This window comes from Aotus nancymaae, unplaced genomic scaffold (assembly GCF_030222135.1).
Source record: "Aotus nancymaae isolate 86718 unplaced genomic scaffold, 86718_ANA_hifiasm-v0.15.2.pri h1tg000040l, whole genome shotgun sequence".
NCBI classification, from domain to species: domain Eukaryota; kingdom Metazoa; phylum Chordata; class Mammalia; order Primates; family Aotidae; genus Aotus; species Aotus nancymaae.
Genome location: NW_026988454.1, coordinates 95,348,228 through 95,375,342, shown reverse-complemented (window position 1 = coordinate 95,375,342; position 27,115 = coordinate 95,348,228). Strand labels below are relative to the sequence as shown.

At 36.2% G+C, this 27,115-nt stretch overlaps 1 protein-coding gene across 5 annotated transcripts in view; it reads left to right on the top strand.

Annotated features, from left to right (window-relative positions):
* The window catches only part of SMAP1 (small ArfGAP 1), a 200,752-nt gene that overhangs the window by 169,586 nt on the left and 4,051 nt on the right, over positions 1-27,115 (top strand). For all 5 annotated transcript variants that reach the window (XM_012471864.2, XM_012471863.3, XM_012471865.3 and 2 more), the window contains 3 exons: positions 7,004-7,094; positions 22,876-23,000; positions 26,847-27,018. In XM_012471864.2, the coding sequence (XP_012327287.1) occupies positions 7,004-7,094; positions 22,876-23,000; positions 26,847-27,018 (388 nt within the window). The remainder of the gene's footprint in view (positions 1-7,003; positions 7,095-22,875; positions 23,001-26,846; positions 27,019-27,115) is intronic.

Below are 27,115 nucleotides of genomic sequence, written 5' to 3'. Positions count from 1 at the left end.
CCCACCTCAGCCTCACATATAGCTGGGACTACAGTCATGTGGCACCATACCCGGCATGAATTTTTTTTTTATTGCAGTTTTCCTTTATGTCATTGTAAGAATATACATGTATTGTTAAGCATTGGGTAAATATTGATTTTTAATCTAATTTTTGATAGATAGAAATCATTCAGCAAAAGCCACCATGGTGCAGGGGAAGGAACCCTGTCAGGAGGTAAACCTTTGCCTTGATAGCCACTTATGGAGCCTTTGGACAAATCATGTCACTTAATTTCCTTAATGTTAAAATGAACATGTTGAATGTAATACATTTTATGTTCCTTCTAGCTCTAAGATTCTAGGAATATTAAAGGAAACTGATTATAAATAAACTAAGTTATAATTTTAGATGTCAGTTCTTAAAGAAAATTTTGAATAATTACCAATAGAACTTAGAAAATTGCATAGCTTCCCTATTGTAGTATATATTTATGCTCTATGCTCTTGTCTACATTAACTGGCCAGCTGAAGAATAGTGAATCACATTCTAGAGGCTCAGCTATTATGTCTGTTATTTAAAGGGCTAGGAAATGGTGGTAAACGTAGGAGTTGGAACCTAAATAGTTTTTGATTCAATTATATTGTGAGGAGTAGTGTTATGAATCACAAAAAGATTGGGTGGTGAAGCTTCTGCTAATAAAAGCTTTAATAATTTGAATGAGACATCTGCTCAATATGAATCTAAGGAAATTACATTTTACAAAATTGCTTTATCTAAGTAGACTTATGTTCTGGCTTGTGAGAAAATTTTGTTTAATAAATTATAGATTGTCTAATTTTATCTACCCACAGTTGACTGCATTCTTCACTTATTAAAAGACAAATTTCCTATGCAGTGTTTTTAATAGCAGAAGAATTTAAAGTGGAGTGATTCTGTACATATTGCTTGCCATGTCTGAGCTGAATGTGAAACTCAAAAGGATGACAGTTATATGAGGGAAGGTGTGGTCATCAAAGTATTAATTTACCATTATCACATGCTAGTAATCCTTGCCCATAAATCCTAACAAGATAATAGCATTTTTATTTTTATATCTTCTAAAATTTTGCTTCCAGATATTATTTACTTTGTATTTATATGATAGCTATGTTTTAAGTATCTTAAATAATGGTATTTTGTAATTCTTTGCAAAGTACAATACAGTTGGTATGCTACAGAGCAAAAGTACCAATTGATAGTTTATGTATTCATGTTTGTTGTTTAATGTTTACGTTTTTTTTTTGAGGTGGAGTCTTGCTTTGTCTCCTAGGCGTGATCTGCAACTTCTGCCTCCCAGGTTCAAGAGATTATCCTGCCTCAGCCTCCTGATTAGCTGGGACTATAGGCACGCGCCACCATGCCTGGCTGATTTTTTGTATTTTTAGTAGAGATGGGGTTTCACTGTGTTAGCCAGGATGGCCTCGATCTTCTGACCCCGTGATCCACCCACCATGGCCTCCGAAAGTGCTGGGATTACAGGCATGAGCCAGTGTGCCTGAACACAACCTTTATGTTTTGAAAATATTTGGTAAAAATGACTTGTTGTGTTATAGACAAACCTGGAAAAAGTCAAACATGTTCTTGAAGATTTTTCCATTTTAGAAAAGCTTTTCAGGAAGACATAATCTATTACACATATGTTTGTTAACCAAAATGTTTAATTGACATACATTTTGGAAATCTGCTTATAGTTCCTCTCTAAACATTAACATTGGTGATTTATGTTGTAAAGAAATACAAAGAGCATCAAATGTGCTTTGCTGTAGAAACTAAGTAGACTTCAGCGTGGCCGTGAGACAGGATTTTTAGCGTGTACACAGGGTACTGCTGCTCTCTTGTTGATTAATCTGGATTTTTTTAAATGGCCTTGTTGCTACAGATATTGTAATGAGGGACAAGAAGAAAATTGTTCTGGACTTCCTGTTTCATGAGATTTGATTTTTTTCTGCATTAGTTTCTGCATTAGTTCACTCAGGGTAATGGCTTCCAACTCCATCCATGTTGCACAGAGGACATGATCTCATTCTTGTTTCTAGCTGTGTAGTATTCCATGGTGTATATGTACCACATTTTCTTTATCCAGACTGCTGTTGATGGGCATTTAGGTTGATTCCATGTCTTTGCTATTGTGAACAGTGTTGCGATGAACATATGTGTGCATATGTATTTATGGTAGAATAATTTATATTCCTTGGGTATATACCCAATAATAGGATTGTTGAGTCAAATGGTAATTCTGTTTTAAGTTATTTGAGAAATCGCCTAACTGCTTTCCACAATGACTGAACTAATTTACATTCCTACCAGAGGTGTATGTGTGTTCCCTTTTCTCCACAACCTTGCCAGCATCTTTTTTTTTTTTTTTTTTGATAGCCATTCTGACTGATTTGAGATGGTATCTCATTGTGGTTTTGATTTGCGTTTCTCTAATGATTAGTGATGTTGAGCATTTTTTCATACACTTGTTGGCTGTGTGTATGTTTTCTTTTGAAAAGTGTCTGCTCATGTCCTTGCCCATTTTTTAATGGTTTTTTTTTTTTTTTTGCTTTTTAATTTAAGTTCTTTATCGAATCTGAGTATTAGACTTTTGTCAGATGTATATTTTGCAAATATTTTCTCTCATTCTGTAGGGTTTCTGTCTACTGTTGATAGTTTATTTGGCTGTGCAGAAGCTCTTTAGTTTAATTAGGTCCCATTTGACAATTTTTGGTTTTGTTGCAATTGCTTTTGGTGTGGAAGTAGTCTTTTTTTGATAGCCTTTGCCCACCTTGATTTGCTGGTGATAGTATTGGGTTTAGATGTACAATGTAATGGAATAAAACACAACACCTAGATATTTTTAAGTTTTTTAAAAAAACATTGAATCTGTGTGTGTATGTGTGTATCTTTGTTTTAGGGGATTGCATGTTTTAGAGTTTTTTGAACCTTCATAATGGCAGTATATATGCAAAGATTTTCTTTATTCCATCTCAGTTTGTTTTGTGCTGCTGTAACAGACTAGCACAGACTCATTTTTAGACAAAAGAAGTTTATTTGCTTATGGTTCTGGAAGCTGAGATGTCCAAGAGGAAAGCACCAGCATCTGGTGAGGCCCATCATGCTGCATCATTCCATGTTTGGAAAGGTGGAAGGTCAGGAGAGCACTTGAACAAGAAGGGGCTAAAACTGTTTTTATAATGAACTTACTCTCTTGATAACTAACCTATGCCTGTGGTAGTGATATTAAACTGTTAATGAGAGCAGAGCCCTCCTGACCTAATTCTCTCTTCCTAGACTTCACCTTTCAACACTGTTATATTGGGATTAAATTTTTGACATGTGAACTTTGGGTGACACCTTCCAACAGTAGCATCTCTCTAGTCTATATTTTTAGCTATTATTACTCATCTAGGACTAGGAAAATAAGTACTTCCTGTCATTTTACACAAAAACTGTAAAAATAATTTTAAGTTTAAAAAATAACTTTCAATTTTTATTAGAAAATCTTTCAAGAAAACTATATAGAAAATTAAAAACTCTTAATAGATATTAAGCTCTAAAAGATTAAGTATTTGTTACTCTATCTAGAATTTTAAGAAGATCCTTACCTATGTGGTTTGTGCTATGGTGTATCTGTCCTTAAATGTTTTAAAAATAAAAATAGAGGTTAATTTTTTATGTTTATACTTATCATTGATGAAGAGTATCATCTGAATTTAATCTTTGTAGTTTTTACCAACATATATGAAGAAGTATATAATGTATGTACTATGAAGACATAGAAGAGTAATCTCTAAAATTACCTGTACCACACATTGATGTGTTCATGTGATGGCCTCCACAAGATTTGTTAATGGAGGGATACAAAGTAGATTTTAAAGTGATCAATCCTTTTGCTTTTTTGATTTGTGGGACAACTTTTCAGATGCCAACTCTAAGGAAAATTCATGTCTGAATTGTTGAAATCCATCTAGAATAGCCAACGCTATTTGGAATAATAGGGATTAGGGCATAGACATTTCTCATTTATGATTTGACCCATTGTAAGAGCAAAGGAGCAGACTGTCTTTAGAGGAGTGTTTCTTAACCTACCACTCTGCTAAGAAATACATTTACATTATGATCCAGATTTGTACTCCCATGTGTGTGCAAATGTGCAAAACAACAATCTAGGAATATTTACCTCTATGCAATGTGCTCTATTTTCTTTTGTGTATCATTTTTATATGCCAAAAAAATGTTTAGTTGTGGCCTGTAAAATAGATTTCAAAAACTGCTAAAGGGTCCCACCTGCAGTTTGATAAACTGTTTAGAATTTCCCTTATTCTTGCCTTAATGCTTCTCTTTACTTTGCTCAACTATCACTATGTTCTCAGTTATACAGTTTCCTATGGAAATGGTTGATGACTACCTATTTAAATTGAAATCTAAAGAAGATGAGAAGCTTTTAGAACACAGATACATGTGTGAACATCTGGAAAGAAAGATATTTTCCAGATTGTTTGCAATAGTTCTGGAGGTGGAAGTCAGGATTGCTAGAAGACCTCTGCATTGCCCGATTTGGCTTTTTTTTTTTTTTCTTTTCAAACCGTGGCAGATAGTTTCATACTCAGCAGCATTTAAAAAGGTAGTTCTAATTTGGTTACAAACACCACATCCACAATTTCTATTTGAATTTTTTAAAAAGATCATTTTTAGCTTGAAGAGGTTCTAAATTCTTAGATCATAGAAAATAAATAGGAAGGAATTCCTCACAAATTTAGTTTGTTTTGTGCTTTTTTCCATGGAAGAAGATTCAGTAAAATACACCCAAAAAAGAATGCTAAATTTGGAGTGGCAGAAAATAAGAATTTTGGTTCCTGTATTCCTATCTGGCACTTAACATCTGAGCCTCAGTTAATTTGCATAATGAATGTGTTTGGCCAGATTATCCAAGTTTATTTTCAACTTTAAAGTTTTCTGATTTTTAAGCCAAATTAAAACAGGGATTAGACTTTTTAAGTACCTACTTAGAGACTAAGACACTCTCCAGAGTATTATAGGCTGTGATGTGACCAATGATGACCTACCTCAGGAAGCTGCTAGGATTCTACCCTGGAATATTTGAAGTCTGCATGCTTATGACCATATGATCCTCAGATTCCCTTACAGATTTGATTATGTATGTTAACACAGATTGAGTCATCAGTTGAAGAGAATTGCTTACTTCATGACTACAGGGGATATTTTTCTTGAAATTATTTTGAAATCCTTGTGATAAGCAAGATAAGTCTGAACCTATATTACAGGTTGAAAAGTGAAAGAATAGAGAATGTGAAATGGATTATGTTAAACTTCTGAAAATTATATATAGTTATAGTTGGCTAATTCTGTGTTTGAGAGTTATTAAAGAATTGATATCTGATAATGTAGGCTGATTGATTAGACAATAAGGGAGAGTATAGTGATTAAAAACAAATAAGGGTAGATATATGTTCTTAGAAGTTAACATATCTCTAATAGCTAACAAAAAATGAACTCATATAATAACTAAGTTGTGAATTCTTTAGGTAGTTGTAGAAGAAATGATCTTGAAATGGTTTGAGAAATGAATGGATGTTTTCTTTTTTTATTTATTTCATTTTGTTTTTAAAAGACAGGGTCTTACTCTGTCCCCCAGGCTGAAAGTGCAGTGGTGCTATCATAGGTCACTGCAGCCTCAACCTCCTGGGCTCAGACAATCTTCCAGCCTCAGCCTCCCAAGTAGCTGAGACTACAGGTGTGCACCACCACACTCAGCTAATTTTTTCATTTTTTGTAGCGACAGAGTCTCGCTATGTTGCCCAAGCTTATCTCAAACTCCTGTGCTCAAGAGATCCTCCCACTTGGTCCTCCCAAAATGCTGGTATTACAGGTGTGAGCTGCTGCACTCAACTCGATATTTTATTTTCTTAGTTTAATAGAGGTGGGCTTTAGAATTGAGAGTCCAGTAGGTGTAGGTTTTTTCATTCTGTCCTACACAGTGTTTTTCGTGGGAAAGTAAGTTTGGAATGTGTAACTATGACTTGGGCTTCTGAGAACTAGAATAATATTATATGTAAAAAGTGAGTAATAATGTAGATTCAGGAAGAAAGTTTATAAAATACCATTTCATTACGCTTTTCTTGGCAGTTGTGTCTCATGTATCATACAGTGTGTGGATGATGGGTTAACAGTGTGCTCATGAAGACTTCAAGCCCTCCCCAGTCTCAGCTGATAGGATGTATTAGTCCGTTTTCATGCTGCTGATAAAGGCATACCCAAGACTGGGCAATTTACAAAAGAAAGAGGTTTAATTGGACTCATAGTTCCATGTGGCTTGGGAAGCCTCACAATTATGATGGAAGGCAAGGAGGAATAAGTCACATCTTACACGGATGGCAGCAGGCAAAGAGAGCTTGTGCAAGGAAACCTCCCCTTATAATACCTTCAGATCAACAGCACAGGAGAGACCCGCACCCATGATTTAATCATCCCCCACCAGGTCCCTCCCACAACACATGGGAATTATGGGAACTACAAGATGAGATTTGGGTGGAGACACAGAGCCAAACCCTATCACCGGAGTACATTAATAGTAGCTAGGAAATAATATGAAATGCATTTCTTCAAAATGTATAATTTTATATAAAAGATGGAAATTATAGGAGCTACAAGATGAAATTTGAGTGGGGACACAGAGCCAAATCATATCACAGAAGTACATTAATAGTAGCTAGGAAATAATATGAAATACATTTCTTCAAAATGTATTATTTCATATAAAAGAGCTAGTGTTTAAGAACAATTTTATTAAGAGTTAAATTGTTTTATTCGCTATTTTGGGGTCCCAGTGTGTAAGGATTGTCATTGCAAGTTCAACAATCATGTTTACTTGTTTTTTTTTTTAATACTAACTTTATCAAAAACCTATGTAATTAATTGGGGCTTAAAATCTTGTTAAATATACTTAAGAAAAATTAATAAATTCAATTATTTACTTTAAAGCTACAGAAGAAAGAAGATCAGCAACTGGAGCCTAAAAAAAGTAGCAGCCCTAAAAAAACTGTGGAGCCCACTGTGGATCTTTTAGGACTTGGTAAGTAATAAAAAATAAAAGTTACCGCTAGAGTTAAAAAACAGTTGAAACTTTTACTTGCAGGTAATATAATGGCTTTATCTTCAGTATACCAAAACATACCTGTTAAATGAATTTGAAAATGGTATGATTAGTTCGCTAAGTTCCCCCAAAAAGGAAATCGTTAATGAGGGAGTCAGTGTCTGTCAGCACTGTTTTCACTGAAATACAAGTAATGAGTTCCTTGGGGAAAAGAAGATATTAAAGTAATCTTCAAAGGCTTGGTAGATGTGACATTTTAGCACTTACAATAAAGAGTGGATTATTTTCTCTTCTTTCTCTCTCTCTCGAATTTTTAGTTTTGTGAGGGATTTTTCCGCTTAGCAAAATAATTCTAAGGTACCCTTGTTATAAAATGTTCTGGTTTAAAATAAAATTTAATTTTGGTTAACTGAAGCAACACATTTTACATCCAGATCTAGTGTCTAGATTCATATAACTTATTCAGTGATAATGAGAAGTGCTCATTTTAATTTAATGTCCTGTTTGTTCTCATGGCTGAAAGGTAAATGTTGTCTGTGTGGTAAGTAAACAGGCTTTCATTCAAGGGTGTTTATATTGTGCTTATATACAAATATTGTTAGCTTTTCTTTTTTTTTTCTTCTAAAAGAATTGGCTTGATAAAAGGTTACTTTTAGTAATATCTGAGTGTTGGCACAGGAATAATTTAAAAATTTTTATTTTAGTTTGGAGAAAGATTGACAAGGAAAAAAGTGAAAGGCAGTTAGCTGAAAGGGAAGAGTTGAACTTCATATACTGCTTTCCAAAAAATTGATCCTAGTTGTTACTGAGTAAATTGTTGTATGTTTTAAGAATTATAGCCGAATGTTTTATTCATTTCTCAGGAAGCTGTTACATCATACAAATATACTCCCTGGAGGTACAATTCTTCTATGATAGTAAGAAGTTGTATATTAGAAATAGAAAAAATAACTGTAATTTTGAAAATAAGGCTTCAGTCCAGAGGCTCTATATATAATTATGTTGAATTGTAGTCCTCATAATTTTTTTTATTTCCTTTACTGTAAATGAGAGAAAAGGAAAAGAAATTATTACCAAAGTAAAAAAAACTTACTAAAACTATAGTCTTTGTCTTTACTGCAGCATTTCTTTTCCAGTCTAAGTGCCTGGCTTATTAGTTCATAAATTAGAAATGTAAAATATAAACTAGGCCTGATTCTTAACCTTACGCACTCATTCATTAATTTAACAAATAGCTACTGTCTACTATATGTCAAAGTACCATTGTAGACACCAGGGAGATAGATCTGAAAGAGGACAGACTATATAACCCCTGCCTTCTCGGGCTTTCTTTCCATCTGGGGAGACAGTAAATAAACAATTAACTATATTATAGATTATATATGGTAAGTACTATAGATGAAAGAAAACAAAAATGGATGGTTGTAAATTTTAAATAGGGTGGACAGGGAGGAACTCACAGAGTTCTCACTGGAGCAAAGATGGGAATAAGGTCTGGATATCTGGATCCGTAAGCAAGAGCATTCTGAGAAGAACACAGCAGATGCAAAGGCCCTTCAGTAGGAGCCTGCTTTAGGTGTGCAAGGACCAGCAAGGATGATGGTGTGGCTAGAGTGGAATGATCTGGGGAAGAGTAGTAACAGGAGACAAGGAAGGCAGGCGTAGGGAGGGGCAGGCCGACTGTAACAGGACTTTTTTTTACTCTGAGTGACCTGGAAACACATTGGAAGAATTTGCCAAAAAGAAATAATCTGACTTTAGTATTTAAAGAATTATTGTGGCAGTTGTGCTGAGACTAGGTTAAAGTAGGGCAAGGTGGGCAGGAAAGGATTTTTAAATGGTGACATTACAAGATGTTTAGTGTTAGAAATGAACTTGTAGAGAGGTAAATCTGATACTTTCAGGACAAGAAAAAATTGCTCTAGCAATATTCTCGAATAGCCCAGTGTTCTCAGATAGCCCAGAGTGGATGGGATCTTATCGGCAAATAGTATGAGTGGCCTTTGAGATACTCCATTATTGTTGGAATAATACTGCATGGTAAATAAGCCTCAGGTTTTAATGACTTACAACATTAAACATCCGTTTCTCTCTTTTTCTGTGGGTCACCTAGGGCAGCTCTGCTACAACTTCATTTGATACATTTTTTACCTTCCTGATTATTGCAGGGCACTGTTTACCAGCCATATTGCATATTGTGTCTCCATTTTAAGTTCCAGCAAGTGTTTCTTTATCTTTTACCACCTTGTCTCAAAGTCAGTGCCACAGATTTTAGGGTTTGGTTGTGGCAGCAGCCCTCTTGTATCAGTTTCTAAAACAGTCAACTCTTGCTGCCTGTGTTACATAGCAAACAACTCCAAAATCAGTAGCATACATCAGCTAGCATTTATTTCTATCACTCATGGGTCTGTGGGTCTGCTGGGACATCACTCTTTAGTACAGTGGGACAGCTTCAGGAAACAGTGTCTTCAGGGGAGAACCAAGGTTCATTTAGTAGGAGAAGTCAGGGAATGTTTGAGAAAAAAGGTTAAGATTTTATGGGGGATTTTGCAATGACTGACAGTGGGTTTTAGATCATTTAGTCTAACAGTTCCAAAGGTGGGAGAGATGGAAGATGGGGTCAGAAAGAGGGTTGTCTTGCTGTGAGGGAATTGTAGTAGCAGGGAAGAGGAAGTCTCTTACCCAGAGCGCGTTCAACTCTTCACATCTGTTGGTTATCAGTATCCTAAACTCTTAAAAAATATTTTCAGACTTTTGAAAAAAAAAAGCTGTGTTTCAGCATAAAATTCGATGAGTTCATGAAAGTCCAGGAAACTACAGAGAATCAAAGGTCTTTTTCAGCTCAGACCAAAAAGTGGTCCTAAATCTGGATTGATGATGGGTGTCCATCTTGGGCCGCAGGCTATCTGCTCAGAAGCATGCCACTCTCCTCTAATGGGACCCTGCTTTTCCCCTGTAAAAAAAAAGTGGGGATTGTGAGGGTAGGTGCCTTGAAGTATGATTTATGGTCATGAAAAGATGACAGCATATCCCTGTATGAGTGAGACTACAACAGGCATTAACTTAAAACATTTCTGGAAAATATAGAGAAAACCTGCACAGAGATAGTTCAGTTACCCAGCTACGGATCTTTGGGACTCACAGCTGTCTCTATCACTCTTAACAGTTTCAGAATAGCATAATACTTAAGACCAGTTTTTAGACATTTGATCTTTCCTTTAAATGAGACTTTAACAAACCTATTTTTTTTTTTTGTAACCCAGTAACTCAGGCAAAACCTTCTTTCTTAAGCTCACCTTTCTTGATCTACTACCCATTCAAAGTTCAAACATAAAATGCTTTATATTATATATACTTTTTCACAGAGGATGTCAACTTTTTTTCTGAAAAGGGCCAAATGGACATTATTTTTGGCTTTTCAGGCCTTATGATCTCTGTTGCAACTACTCAGCTCCCATTTTAGTGTGCATAGCCATAAACAAACATGTAAATGAATGAGCATGCTTGTGTTCCAATCAACTTTAAAAACAGGCATGGGCAAGGGTTTGCTGCTGACCCCTGCTTTATGTTCCCAATAGTATCTACAAGAGCTGCCTCATATTTAGAGATTAATTCATGTTTGAAATCTATAGAAATACTATTATATTTTATTCTGTAATACCATAAATGGGGTGAGATACTTGATCTGCCTCTAGTCTTAGAAATTACCAATACCATAAATGGGGTGAAATACTTGATATGCCTCTAGTCTTAGAAATAACCAAGGGCCTGGGGCCCTTCTCAACTAAGTACCAGATTGAATAATCTCTGAATATATGAGATTTGAATCAAACACAGATATATTCTGGCTTGTGCATGTACGTCCTATGTTGAAATAGAATTAAAATCAGCTTCTAGGATTTGTGAGAATAATGCTGTTCATGTCCCCTCACTTAGGAAGCTAGTTTAGGACTGTGAATTATACTTTTAGGCTATTGTCTATTCTTTCTTGTTTATTACTTAGTTTTAAAGATGATAAAAATGGACAGACTGCTTACCAATTGGTTAGGACAGCTCCCCCAGACTAATGCTTCTTTTCAGTAGGGCTTATTTTTGGAGAGTTGGGGCATAAGACCGCCTCTGAGAATAAAGTCTTCAAGGGTGAGCACATGCTTTGGGTATAAGGCCTGTGAAGAATACAAATTGCTGGCCTTGAATGTGACCTTAGAGGTTTCCGTTCAACCTCTCATTACTGGTTCCTGCAGAGGTTCTGTTTTGTGGCCATCTGTGTACCACATGCATACTGCAGAGCAGCCTGGTTCCTTGTCAGGAGGCGTTACCCACAGTCCTACCAGGCACAGAGTTGTATGTGTCAGAGGTGTACTGCTGAGGATGTCTGGGGGGCACTGCATTCCTTCAGTGCTCCAGAAAGCATCTCACAAAGAATCAAGTCATGATCTTGGCAGTGAAAATTTACCTCAAGGGTGTACTCATGTGTTTCTGTATTCACTGTTTATATAAAACTGATTTGATTTTATCCATTCTAATTGTTACTTTAATCCGGGGAAATTTGTGTCTAAACATTTCATAAATTTTACTTTAAATTATTTTAAATATTGAACTATATGGAGAAGTAGATCGAGATTCCCTCAGTTTTTTTCCTTAATTGAAACACTCAAAGGAACATACAGTTTTGGGCAAGTTGATAAGAAAAGTTTACAAATTTTAGTTTCCCCATTCATGCTTGTGCTCAGGAAATAAAGTATTTAACGTATGACAGTGGTCAAGACAATGCTAGTGAAATGAAGCCATCAGTACACAACCCATTTAATTATTAGTAACATATACCCAGTTTTATATGAGAGAGATGAATACAGAAAGTACCTTTCAAGCAGAAAATTCCTACAGAGAAATTTCTAACCATTTCTCAGAGTCCATGTGCTATAAAGCAAATTTGGGAATGGGCTGAGTGAAAGAATGCCAGATTTAGCAGCAGTGGTCCTGGTGATCTACAGTTCCCAGTGGACCTGGAAAGCCCCTGGCGTCCTAGAGCTACCTATTTGACCAGATCTGAAGGATGTTTGTGTAGTTGTGTGCACATCCTCCTTTTCTTGGAGGAGAATTGAAGGTGAGGAAGACTATAACAGAAGTGCCCAAGAAAATTTTACAGTCTCTTATGTTTTTCAGATATGGTTTAAAACCTTAAAACAACTTGTATTGCCTCTGCTCAGAAAAGTATGTTCAACAAAGTATTAATATGAACTATTACTCTTTCAAAAAGGAGGTCTTAGGGATTGGTTTTATTCTTATATAATCACACTTGCGTAGGAAAGAAAATGCAGTTACATGAACATATTGGTGTAAGGTAACTAGCAATGGGCAGATACTTGCAAATGGTCCTGAGTCAGTACTAGGGCAGTTGGTGAACTGGCACCAGAAACAGATGCAGTTGGGGGAGTTGATGATATCACAGACTTTAGAAGAGAGCAAGAAGGAAACAGCTTAGAACCTTCAGAGAATGTGCTGGTGGATAGGACAAATAATAGGTGTTGAGAGGAGAAAAATTGACCTCTGAATGAGGCAACTTCAAATTACAAGTAACGGGAAGCCTAAAAATGACTTAAACATAAGAACATCTAATTATCTCACTTGAATAGAAACCTGGTGGTTTGGGGCTATGCAGTGGTGGAACAGTGAGCGCAGGGAGCCAGGTTCCTCACTCCTTCTCCTCATTCTGCCACCCTCATCACAGCACTGGCTTTACTCTGTAGGCTTGTCCCCTTGTGGCCAACACATGGATGGTGCAGCATCTTATCCTCATAGGACCACGCCTAAAGGATGGCTTTTTCTCACCAGTTTCTTCTCTCAGGAGGAAAAACTTGCCAGAAAATTCTCCAGCAGGATTCTGAGGGTGCGCTTGGTTAGAAATGGATCATATTACCTCACTCTAGTTGCAAGAGAGGCTAGGCAAATAATGGTCAACCTATACAGTGGGGGTAAGCTTTGCCAGCAAGAAGTGCCCATATGGGCCTTTGGTAGTCTTTGGTACCTGGCACAGTTGAATTTCATCTTGACAGCAGCTCTTTAGGGTAGAGAGTATTTTACACTCACACCCACACATGCCTTTTCCTTTTTTTTTTTTAATTTAACGATTAATAATAATTTAAAAATACAACTAATAAGCTAACAAAAATTAATTTCCAAGGCACAGCTGCTATACAGTAGAATTAGGACTCAAACCTATATCTGTTTAACACCAAAGTCCAATTTCAGCTCTTGAGATGAACCAAAGCAAGGCATCTAACCCAAGTATTAAATTGTCATGTTAAGAATCAGATACTGTTAACTATATGCCAGGGACTGTTTTGAGTGCTGACAGATATTTATTTATTGAATTTTTGCAACAGCCCTGAGATTGCTGAACTATCATTATTCTCCTTTTATAGATGAGGAAACTGAGGCACAGAGAGGTTAAGTGAGTTGCCTAAGGTAACACAGCTGGTAGGTTACAGAACTGGGATTTAGACCCGGTAGTCTGGCTTCAGGGCTCATATTCTTAACACTATATTGAGCTGTGATAGAAAATAAAACTCTAAGAGGTGAGATTATGCCACACAAAATAGACATTGGACCCACTCATCAAATCAATAGATGGCAGTATTAAGTCATGTGTCAGGGCACTTGCTTTAGAGGTAGTAAGTACCTTTGTTTTGTCTGCTCTCTAGCAGCTTCATCTGGGAAGTGGAAATAGGAACTCTTCTGTAGCTGAGGGCCAGAATAAATAGAGTGCTTTATGTGAAGCACCTAGCACAGTAACTTGCACACAGTCTTGTGCTGAGACTATAACCTGAACATCAGGTCATGGGAGATCACCAAGAGCTAGTACAGGCCTTTGAAGGAATGTGTGGAGAAGAGACTCAAATTATGCCGAGTAACATAGAATAGGACTCCTGCTGGGTTATTCCTTGAATAGCCACTACCATTAGAGAGAAAGAAGGAGACAGATGGAAACAGTGACTGGAAAGCATGGTCTGTGGCCTCTGAAGGATGTGCAGTTGACTAAAAGAACTGAGGAAATTGGGTGGCCTCAGGAATCTAGTTTATCACTATTTTAAACATTTAGAAAGAATTTTGGTGTATACAATTTGGTTTCATATTTATATATTTCTTGCTTTTTTTGAGGCCAGAAAATGGTACAGTGATTTGATATATATTTATTTATTTTTAAACAATCAGTTTTACAAAGTTTCCTCCTTATACCACTTCTCAGCAATATCAGATAGCTCTAAATTAGTGTGTATGTGTTTGCGTGTGTGTGTATGTGTATGTGCGTGCACGCGCGCACGTGCATGTGTGTGTGTGGTGCCTTCTGAAAGACAGTAGCACCATGGGGCTCTTCCCCTTACACAGCGTCGTAGTGCCTATTCATAAGAGAATCCCCTGCTCAAAAGTTGGCTGGTTTGTAGAAATGTGTAGTAGATTTCCCTGCTGGCACAGTAGACTGGCAGTATGGTAGTTATGGTAGTGGCTTGGAAAGGGAGGGCCAAATACAGCAAGAGGGTTAGGATTATCTTTTAAGACCATGTTAGTTATTTTAGCAAATTAGCCTAAATACCAACTATTTAACTCTATGAAAAATTAACTTAAAAATAAAAATAAAGAGTTCCACTTAGCTCTCAGGCACACTTTAAAAAATTGAAAAAACGTAAAGCATGAAAATTGTAATATGCTTCAAATGGACATTTGTGACTTGAATTTACTAAAATAAGACAGATGTGAGAAAATCAAGTCATATGTTTTAATGTAAAGGAATTCCAAGTAATAATAAAAATTAAAGAGAAAACTTTAAATAGTCTCTTGTGTAGAAAATAAAAAGGGTTCTTTGATCAACATGAAAATTTAGAAAGCTTTAAGAAGGAGTTTTGCCATTAAGGAGAGAATCACTGCATCTCATGGTAGCAGCCTTCTTTTAACAGTGCTGTTTCCACTTTAAATTTTTCGCTGCTTATGGTGATCGCCTCCTAGTTATGGAAGAAGAAATAGATTTGGCAGTTTTCATTGTAGCAAGGGTGTGCTAAAGTTAGAAGGTTCATGCTTAATAAAAAATGGTAATGGAAAACAGCCATTTACTTATCACATTCTTACCTGCCTTAAACTAGATTAGTAATACATAAAATCTCATGTTGCTTTTTGACATTTTTTCTTATTTGTGCAAATAGATTACAACCAGTTAATGCCTCTGACATTCAAGCGAAGGATGAATTCAATTAATATTTATTGAACACCAGCAGAGTTCGTGGAACTCTAGTAAATACCAGAAGATGCAGCTTTGTGTGTTTATAGTAGCACAAGAAGGGGATGGGGTTGCCGTCTGGAAACTGGAAGACAGAATTATCATTGAGGGAATGATTAAGAGAGCTGGTTGTGATAATTCAGTTTGAAATCTGGATTAATGCTAAAATTCCAATTTAAATTCTGTTTTCCCTAATTCAGATATTGATTCTTCTTGCTGCTGCTAGAGGAGGAGAAAATAAGTTTATTTCGTGCTATGCAAACTTACTTCAAGTAAAATCTAATGTTTTATGGAGATGACCTTTAGAGTGAATAACAATTGGGAAAGATCAGCAAATACCCAGATAAATGCAGCTTTTAGAGCTGTACCTTTGTTATGATTTAAAACCCAACTGCATCTTATCATTGGAACAGATTAGCAGGAGGGTAAGATGTGGCTCCAGCCAGTGAGGCAGCAGGTAGAATAGTCCTGTGAAGTGCTGTGACAGCAGCGATGCACTGAATTTTGGACACAGGGGCCCTGGAGACACATTTATGATTGAGAGAAAGCATTCCAGCTTCACTGCATTCGTTAAACTAGAAAGAGGAAGCTCTGGAGTAGGGATTCTAGTTAAGAAGTTGTAGGCTCATAGGCAGATAGTTACATGGAAGCTGTGTCTATGAAAACAGACGAAATGGAGCCAGTCCAGGATATTGGTAGCAGCGGCTGTTGGAGTCTTCAAGGAGAATGTAGCTCTAAACTCTAGGAGAGGCGATTTTTCAGGAGGAAGGGTCAGCTAGGGCTAATTGTGGTGGTGGTAAGCAGGATGAGGACTGAAAAGGATTTATAGCCCAGAGATTGCTGGTACTTTTCAAAAATAGTGTCATTGTTTCACTTTTTCTCCCACAAAAGTAGGATCACCTAAGCTACTCATTGTTTTCCACCATGGCTCTGCTCTCACCAAGAAATCTTCCCATGACCTGTGTTTGGAAAGCATTTCAATTCATCATTTATTGAGAATTTGCTTTATGCCAGGCATTAAATTAAGGAGGCAGCTGCACTCTTCCTGGTGACGAAGCAGGTGGGACTGGTCATGGGCTCTGGGCTATAAAAGTGGTGCCAATGGGGAGTAAAGAGGCTTGTGGAGTACTGGGGCATGACTATTCAGCCTAAGAACATTCAGATGCCATTAAAAACTAAAAATGGAAAGGATAAGATGCTTGGTAAGGCTACTACTTTGCAACCCCTGGATTAGAGGAACATTTGGAGGTAGAGTTGGTAGGCCTAACTGACCAGCTGTGGGTAGTATGGCCTGCGGTGGAGGCAATGCTGATGTTGTGGGCTCAGGAGTCATCCTGTGCCTCAGAGAGGAGCTTGTGCCAAGTACTGTGCCTGGGCTGGGTAGTGAAGCCAGCCCCTGCCCTGAAGGCGGTATTTTAGGGAGGTAGGTCAATGGTCATGTAAATTACTGTAACTCTGGTTAGGGAATGGGCACCTGTTTCTGCCTGAGGATACCAGGAAGCATTTCTCAAGCTGATTATAGCAGTTGAGTTTTCCAGGGGCACCATCCAGACCCATGTTGAAGTACTAGGCTTACTGTGCAGATTCTCTCCAGGTGAGGTAAGGATTAAACTGAGATACTTCATTGATCAGAGTATTTGGCACATAGTACTTAAATAAATATTAGTATTTAAACATGTATGAAAATATGAAGTGTTGTATTCTTAATTCCTTTTAGTTTTAGTTTATAAATTATCATTTGAAGGCGCTTGGAATGTGCCAACAACACTATTGTTAAAAATACTTTATTTATGTTATCCTCTTTTGGGTAATTGGTGTCAGATGAGTTCTGGTGTAGAGTTAATAGAATCAACTGGCTCACTTACCATATTGAGGGTTTTTAGAGGACAAGAGACTGGCCCTCACGACTTTGTCATATTTGAAGTGTTACCTCTTTCTAACATCTTTCAGTGTCATGATGTGAAGTGGGCCAGTGAATGCATGCTGGGCATGCCTTCTGTTCTTGGAAGTTGTAGCACTGATTTTAACAATTTTTTTTTCCCGCAGCTGAAAACGGTTTAACCTTTTCATGTCAGTTTCTTATATGTGGGCAGTTAAATACATTCATCTACCAACTCAGTTCCCAAATAAGACACTAGCCTAACATCTTAAGGTAATGAAGAAAAAATAATTATCCACAAGCTACGTAACTATAGGTGTGATGTCTTGCCTTTAAGATTGAAATCCTGTCTTCATTTTACTGCATTGTCCTAATTTCTTCTGTTTGCTCATTGCCTTTTCAAGGGGTCTTTTGTGCTTCATTATCATTCTTTATGATGTTGTCCCCAGCTGAATTTCTTCCATTTTGCCCTAGGCTTTTCTTGTACTCTGGATCTCACATTATTTTTATTGTCCACCAGCTACTGTTTCTGCATACTGATTAAAGGAGGACTTCTGCCTCCGCCTGCTCCCACCATCATCCTGTAGCTGAGCAAGGTGCATGTCTACGGTGAATTATGATTAGTAGTTGTCAAAGACATCCCCTAATCTCATAGAAGTCCCTGTGTGGTCTGATGTTCTCTGTCCCTTGAAAGAGGAAGTTTCTGCGTGTGTGTGTGTGTGTGTGTGTGTGTGTGTGACTGTACATATGTGTGCATGCACCAACAAGGTATAACTCAGCTGATTTAAATGTTTTTCTTAAATTATGGTGATTTACACTATTTAATTTGAATAAGGCTTATACTTTCTAAATGTTACTTATTTATCTGAAAAACTGTTTTAACATCTTGGTATTTTCTTGATTTTGTGGCCTCTGAGCTTTTATTAATCAGCAAAGACCATGTTATTAGTGGGCCCATGATCAAAAGGATGCATTTAACTCCCAATAATTTCTGAATATTCATAGTTGACCAAGGCCTGATTATATCCCACAGTTGCTTCCCACAGCCCAGTTTGCTTACTGATGACCAATGACCATATCCACCTGAATCCCTCCCTATAAACTGAAAAGATGCTGGTGTCCGTACAGGACGGTGGAGTGGGGAGATGATGAGGAAAATTTTGAGTGTGGCTCCAAGTGATTTTTGGACTGTTTGAGCAACTGCTTCTCAAACTTAGTGCAAATAAACTATTTTAAAAGTTTTTTAATTTTCAGAATTTTAAGTGATTTATTTATAATCAGGCACAGTTGAAATTACATGGCTTTTGATGAAGTGTGGTTTAAAGAAAAGATCACTAGTCTAGGTGTGAGAAGACTCTGTTCTAGTACAAATTTTGCTGCTTATAAAGGGGAATGACATTGAGGAAGGCTTTTCATTGCTCTGTGTCCTAGTTGGCATAACTAGAAATAATGGAAGGAGATGCCCTTCTCATCTTGCATGGGGACAAAAATGATACCATGTAAACATTCTTTAAAAACATCCAGAGTGAATGTGATGTTTACAATGATGGTAATGATAACAAGTCTTTAATTGTCTTTTTTAAACACTGAAAATTAAAAACACAATGACCTTCAAAATGAATGGAAGAAATCTCTTTTAAATAATGTGTTAAGCAAGCCAAACGTTGTAAGTAAAATTAGCAACCATGGCCGGGGCGGTGGCTCACGCCTGTAATTCCAGAACTTTGGGAGGCCGAGGCGGGTGGATTACGAGGTCAAGAGATCGAGACCATCCTGGCCATGGTGAAACCCCATCTCTACGAAAAATAAAAAAAAAAAATTAGCTGGGCATGGTGGCGCGTGCCTGTAATCCAAGCTACTCAGGAGGCTGAGGCAGGAGAATTGCCTGAACCCAGGAGACGGAGGTTGCGGTGAGCCGAGATCACGCCATTGCACTCCAGCCTGGGTAACAAGAGCGAAACTCCGTCTCAAAAAAAAAAAAAAAAAAAATTAGCAACCATTGAGAACTTGTATTTACCAATTTTGCAAGGCTGAGAAGTTTTCATTTAGGTTAAGAATTTGTTTTTTTCAACAATTCTGTGAATGCTTTGATAGTAACTAGGAGAATTGATGGCTATGAAATCCAAAACCCACATTTAAGGGATCATATGGGGAGAAGATGGAGTAGAGACAAAAGAGGGGCAGGTGTGTTGCAGATGTGAGAGCTGAAAGCATTCACCTATTCTCATCACAAGGATGCTGTGTAGAGAAAAATCTTGGTGAGGCCTTGAAAAAGTTCCTTACCTCAGGTTTTTGGGGATATGAAAAAGTCTTCCTTAATCAATTGAAAATACTGTCAGCCTTGGCACAAAGATTGCTGTCCCTATGCAGGTGTTTCCTCTGTCTTATTCTAAAGGCCTCCAGAGCCCCTCAGACTTACCTTGTGAATTGACTTCATGACAGCTCCATTAACCATGGTGGCTGGTTACAGAGAGATGACAACTTTGTTGTTTGTATGAAATGCCAGAAATTTCAAGAGGCTAGTTTTAAAATAGTAATAACAATGATAAAACACCTGGAAAGAGAATGGACTTGTTTATAGTGCAGTGGTAAAAACAGAATTCATGTTACATTGCAGTGAAGAGACATGAGCTATGTAGACTATATAGAGGAATGTGGATGTTCATTGTTATGTTTTTAATGGTGAAACTCTGGAAACTACCTAAATGCTCTGAGTCACTCATTGAAGAAGTAAGTTATTATAGGCACATGCAGTATCACAGAATGCAAACCCCCACCTACACATACTTAATTTTATAGAAAGACTATTTTTGTATGATCCTATAGACATTGTTTTTAAAATTATGGTAAAACACACATAAAATTTACCATTTTAAATATTTTAAAATATATAATCAGTGGTATTAAGTACATTCACATTGCCAGCCATCACCACCATCTATGGTGGGTACCTTTACTTTCTTCATTTTTGCATGGTTTGACTCAAAAATGTGTTGCTTTTACAGTAAACATTGAATAAGATGACAATCTAAGGCTTTGTTCCAGCTCTGTGACACTGGACAAGTTATTAGTCACATATGTAATACTAAAGGGGGTGAAAGGTAAAATAAGACTTCAGAAACCAAATAATGTGCTGTATGTTGTTTTATGGATTAGAACTATATTGCTAAATACCAAGTGTAGCGGCTTAGATTTAAAAGTCTAAATAAATATTCTGAGAGGAGTATAAGGTATTAAGTAGAACAGACTTAAAATTTCTGAAAGCTGTACAGTTTATAAAAGTAATAAGACATAGCATTGGCTTGTAGTGGATGAACTTTGTCATTCTCACTAAGCGCATCCTGGGCATACTGGTGTTCTGTGAACTAGATTGACGTGCTGTGGGAAAAAGCAATTGATAGTATTTTCTCAGTTCTCCAAAAAAATCAAGGATTTTCTCATGTTAAATTTTTTTTCCATAAATTTGTCTGATTTTGTTTACTACTTAATAAAGTAAAAAAAAAAAAATGTAATGGAAAAACTGGAAATAGTTGCTTATATTCAGCTTGTCACCGTTTTCTTTTTTCCCTTTTATTTTGGTTGCAGTTTACATTGTTTTAGAGAACATGTGCTTCTATTTGAGTTTAAATTTTATAAACACACACACAGATATATATATGTATATATATTACAGTTCAGCTAATAAAGTATCTCCTCGATTCACGTGATAGAATGAAGCATGTCTAGTTGATGATGATGTTTGCCCATCTCCAACTCTGTAGCTCACGGGTTAAAGCACTTGTCATTATTACTGGACTTTCTCTATTGGGGTGTGGTAGATACAAACAAAAAAAGTATTCTTTAGTTGTGTTTTTAAACCTAGAATGCCTTGTCCCTTTAAAATATCACTTTATTTCTGGCTGATATTTATTTAATGTACTATACATCATGTAAAAGGGGTATAGAATGAACTGAAAAACAAAGTAGCCCTTTAAGGAGATCTGACTTTAAAATGAACATTGCCATTTGAAAGGGTTAGAAATGAAAAGAATTATTTTCATGTATGAGTTGTCATTCTTTGATAGTTGTCTCAGTTTAAAATTCTTTATATTATAAATTATCTATATGAATTGTTTTATTGCTTCACCTCTTAATTTTCCATAGTGCTTGATATAGATATAACATGTATACTACATATCAATATATTTCTTTTAATGGTTCTGATAATGTGATAGCACTGAAAATGACTTGAAAAATTTGTAATTGAATAACTTCCAAATTAACCTAATTTGGGTTTCCTTTTCACACACACTTTTATAAATAGTAAAAAATATTTATTAATAATTCTTTGTAATTCACTGAAGCTTAAACAGGGAAATAAAAGATACCAATTTCTGTAGTTATACTTGGAAAGAGACAAGAACTCTGTAAGTTTCTTTGAATGGTGGTGGAAATATGAATACTTTGCTAGACCATCCATTGAATTTGTCAATCATTTGAGTATTTACTTTGTGCAAAATATCCCATTTATTGTTGAAAAGGTTTTTTTAAAGATGACGGATTTCCCTTTCATGAGAATACAGTCTATCATACAGGGATCAAATGAGTTCTAAGTTGTTAAGATAGAAGATTAGGCCGTAACTCTCAAGAGGTTGGAATTGTGATGCTCTGAACTGTTACTTGGTTGTGGTTACAGAAAACTGAACCATGTGAGATGTTCCAGTCCTGGAATGCTGTGCATGCAAACTCGATCCACAGCACTCTCCTTCAGCTCCTGCCCCCAGCCCTTATAAATGTTCCCTCACATAAAAAGGGGATATAAAATAAACTGGTTTTGAATTTTTGAAATTAGTTTTAAAAACCATTTTTTAATTTGAATTTTTAAGTAGGAAGCTCTGTTGGAGACCCTTTCCCTGAACAGTTCAGTAGCTTGGTACAGCCATCACTAAAGGTGGATGTGCTTGAATAAATTAAAGGATTTATTTTGGAGTTTTATGGATGCTTCCTGTAGAAGGAGTTTAAGTAGTGTATGTTTTCTTTTTTCTATCTAGTTTTCTTTCCTGTTGCGACTTCAAAATGTAACATTTCAGATGTTTTAAATCACCAAAATTTATTTCCATGGTAGATAAAAATGATATTATCGCTAAAACGTATGCACCCTCACACATAAATTTATGGAGAGGGATTCTTTATAAGAGTGTGGTATCAAATTCCACCTTAGCCCCTTATCTCAAAAGTAGTTTTCACCTCATAAGGTTATGAGGATTAAATGAATTGATACAGGTAAAGTACCCAGAACAGTGCCTGGCACGTAGGAAGCACCATAAAAATCTATGATGATCTTATTAAAAAGTTAGTGTGCAGAATAATGTGAATAGTATGATACCATTGGTTAAAAAGGAGGTTTGGATATATACCTAGAAACCAGTGGATAAAGAATATTTCTGGGAGAATCAACAAAACTGGAAATGGTTTCTTTGGGAAAGGGATGCTGGGGTGGGTAGAAGAACAAATTTTTTACCAACTTTTGAACTTTTTTTTTTAAACCATATATTAATTTTTAAAATAATGCCATGTTTCAAGTAATTTAAGATATTCTACATTAAAATGAGAATCTATATTCTTTTCAGATGGCCCTGCTGCAGCACCAGTGACTAATGGGAACACCACAGTGCCAGCCCTGAACGATGATCTGGACATCTTTGGACCGATGATTTCTAATCCCTTACCTGCAACTGTCATGCCCCCAGCTCAGGTATGTGATAAGAATATGGTTTTATATGGTCGCTGCTTATTTCCTTTTTGAAAAGTTTCAAAATTTCAATTTTGGAAGAATTGTTTCTGAGCAGTAACTGATTTGAAAGTCTCCTGTTCTTTAGGCCAGGGTCTTGCAAACTAAGCTGCAGCTTGTTTTTGCAAATAAAGTTTTATTGGTACACAGGCACTCCCACTGGTTTACATACTGTGTGTGGCTGCTTTCCTGCTACAAAAGCAAGGTTAAATGTTAACAGAGAATGTATAACCCACAAAACCTAGAATATTTACTATCTTTTAAGTTCTAACCCTTGCTTTAGAGAAACAACAGTGTTTAGAATGAACAAGTAGAAAAACCCTGACTACCTCAACTTCCTGAGATCAAAGTCATTTACTTCAGAGCTTTTAAAACTGTGGGTGTTTGTAAATATTGACTGCAGAAGTTGTAGCAAATTCAGTACTCATTGTCATTTTAAAATAAAGGCAGAATGAAGGTAAATTATGTTTTAAATTAGCCTTAAAATCTTTTTTTTTTTTAGTGATTTAAAAAATATCTAGAACAGTAATAATAATGATCAGGATATTCTAAAAGTATTAATGGTGAAGAAATTTTGAATTGCCTTCTTAACAGTACATGGAATTTCTGTAATGTGAAATATATGAACTTTCAGGAAACAAATTACTCTTAAGCATACAACATTACTATTCTATTTTAAGTTTATACTTTACAAATAACCAGTTTGCGCAGCATAATTTTTGGGATATTTCCTTTTTTATTAAAAAAAATGAGTCAAATCTGAATTGTTCTGATGGAGAGTTTTAATAAGAAAAAGTCAGTGTCTTATAAGACTAGTAACATATTTGTGTTGCACATATTTATTGTTATTATGAGTCACTATATAGTTACCATTAGAATGGAACAAGTAGATTTAAGAATAATTTATTTAAATGGATCTTCATCGAAATTGTCTGCAGCAGCAGTGTTTATTTTTAGCAAAATAGCTTATTTTACGGCTTTGCCCCTTCTTCCCCTCCTATAACATACATAAAAAAGAAACACAGTATTGTTACTGTTGTTTCAACAGTAATTAACATTAATTACCTTACAAATTTGTACAGGTGTAGGTGTACATGTGATAATAAAAATTGTCTAATATTGTGTCTTTGGAAAAGTAGAATATTTGACAATCAGAATGTGAAAAGCAATTTATTTTTAGTCTGGCATTGTAGTGCAGCTGTTACATCCTCTAGACTTATTTAGCACGGTCACTGGGGTCTCACAGTTGCTTTGCAGCTGCTTAGAGTTAGACCCCCACCTCTGAGGTTTCAGCGTACGCCATGTGTTCTGTTCGTTATTAAAGCAGCAAGTAGAACAATGCAGACTTCATATAATTCTTAAGCACAAGTAGTGCCATGACAAGGAGTGTAGCCTTGGCTTTAGGAGGGCTGGGGGCTGGCCTTCAGACTTCAGGCATTCTGAGCAGTACCTGACAGGAGATAGGGTTAATTTTTAAAATCATATCTAATACTTCTTTTGGAACATTTTTATATTGAGTACTGGTTAGATTGTGCCAGTTGTGTTGAGCTCCTGAAATATTTGGTGAACAGTAGCATCTTTCATCTAAACTTCATGTAGAGATTAAAATCCAGACATATTTTCAAAATAACACCTTTGAAAATGGGGATGGTGCTGAAAGTACAGATTTTATGCATATATTGCTATTATGTAATTTACTTATTTTGGTGGGTTTTTAATACGTGAAATTGAGCTCAAACTAGTTTTGGACACCAAGATTTTAAATTCTTCTGAACCCTGTATTCTTCCACTCCTTGTGTTAATTTCTGAGTATATACAAATTCTAGTGAAAGATTTTCTAACTTATGAATATGAAATAGATTGATTTTACCATCTGCCTTACCTGTGTGGGGTCTAGTCTTTCCTAAAGAGAGTTAGAAGTATGATGTGTCATGGGGGCTAGGGAGAAGCAGTTTGAGAGTCCTCAGTGGTTGACATGGAGAAACCCCTTTCCTGTTCTTTCATATACATATACATACACCAACAGTAAGTACCTAGACAAACACAAGGGCTGAGTCTGGTTTTTTCTTGGTTAAGCCCTGGGGGCCCAGAAGGCCAGAGAGCCTTGGGTTAGATGCTCTGCGGCTTCCTGAAGTGTAGAATGACAGGCAGAAGTTGTTCTCCTTTTATCCTGGGGTCGTAGTGCTGGTGAGTGGAGCACCAAAAGTAAGTGGACATTTGAGTGTTTACTAGCCCTGCTGATAGGTTTGGCTGTTTTTAGATTGTGTCCTTGTTGAGGTAGATGTTTCATATTACGATGTTTACAGCATGTGAATATCAGTCTGCTCTACTATGAGACTGGAATCATAGCTTCCCAACATTTTGGGTTTTCTTCTAGTTCTCTGTCATCGACAGGGAATAGACCCCAGGGTTTTGAGCAGATTTTTAGATTGAACAGATACTAAGTGTGATAAAAAGATCACTGAGTGTTGTAGTTGCTTTGTAGATTTGTAGTTGCTTTGTTTTATAAACAATATTAACAATAAACACCAAGTACTTAATCCAACCATTGTTCAAAACACTTCCTGTGATCATCAAGCTTATCCCCAGTTTACAGGAAAGAGACTGAAAGGAGAAGTTAAGTGACATGTCTGAGTTTACCACAGAAAGTCCTGGGGGCAGGCTCTAGTGCTGGCAGACAGGCTCCAGCCTATGCTTTTAGCTCCATGATCTGCTGCTGCTTCATTGGTAGCTTAGATATATTTTATTCAAGGATATTGTTATATTTAGTATTCCATCATATCTAATTTCTTACATATTTGTATTTTTGCAAAAATTAAGTGGCTTTTTGTTGATTATAATTCTTGATTAGTCCCAAGATTCAAAATATTGTTCCATGTAGTTTGCAGGTACAATGTTTGGATAGTAACTTATTGCATGCTGTTCTAGGAGGACATTAAATATTTGAATTTAACTTCTACTTGTTACTCACCTTATTCTCTAGTGTGAGAAGAATCAGCCAGCTTTTACTAGTCTTCATAGAATTCTTTGAAACTCTTTTCATGTTCAAAACAAGTCCATATAACAAATGTGAATGTGATTTAATGACTACAGAAATGATTAAGGTTAGCATTGTGATTGTATAATACTGTATGCAAGATATGAGATTAAGTGAAAATGTTTGTTTTATATTAAATATCTACATGTTTATTTGTATTTGTGTTCATTTGCCCCCTTGTCCAAAAGTGAAGTACAGGATATGCTGAGACTATAGATGGTCAGAGTTTTGCTGTACCTTCATTTCTGGATAGATTAGAAGCAGTCTAATGTTGTGGTTAAAACTGATCTAGATTAGATGTATAAAATGATGCAAGTTTTAAAAAGATAAAGTATTTCAAGTAACCACTGCAAATCCTCTTATAGTCTGTTGTAGTTGTAGAAACGTTTTTTATTCCAAAGGATACCAGTTTCTTGAAGCAGTAGTTGCTATGGAGTGGTGGTCCTCAGACTGCTGCCTCGTCTGTAGCTATTGTTGAACCCATTGTATTCAGGATTTATGAGCAAAAACTTGGCATCACCTTAGGTAGTAAATGCAACTTACTGTGAAAATGCTTCAGTCTATCTCTTTTACATTAACAGATTTAAGTTAGGAAGTACTGCCTTTAGATGTTTTTGTATGGGCTTGTGAGTGATCCTCTTGAAAGGCACTGTTTTACCTTCTACAATTGTTTGATTTCTGTCTAATTCTATAACTTTATTTGGATTTTAAGTAATGGATAAGCTGTGCCTTACTATGCAGAATTTGATAGCTTATTTTGGTGTTTGTCTCAGGGGACATCCTCTGCATCAGCAGCTGCAAGCCTGTCTACAGTAACATCTGGGGATCTGGATCTATTCACTGAGCAGACTACAAAATCAGAAGAAGTGGCAAAGAAACAACTTTCCAAAGACTCCATCTTATCTCTGTATGGCACAGGAACCATTCAACAGCAAAGTACTCCTGGTAATGAATTTTGATATCTGCTTTCAGTGACATTACTAGAAGTACATTCTTTGTAATTATAAGTTTATATATCTTCTTTATTGTTCCATGTAGTAAG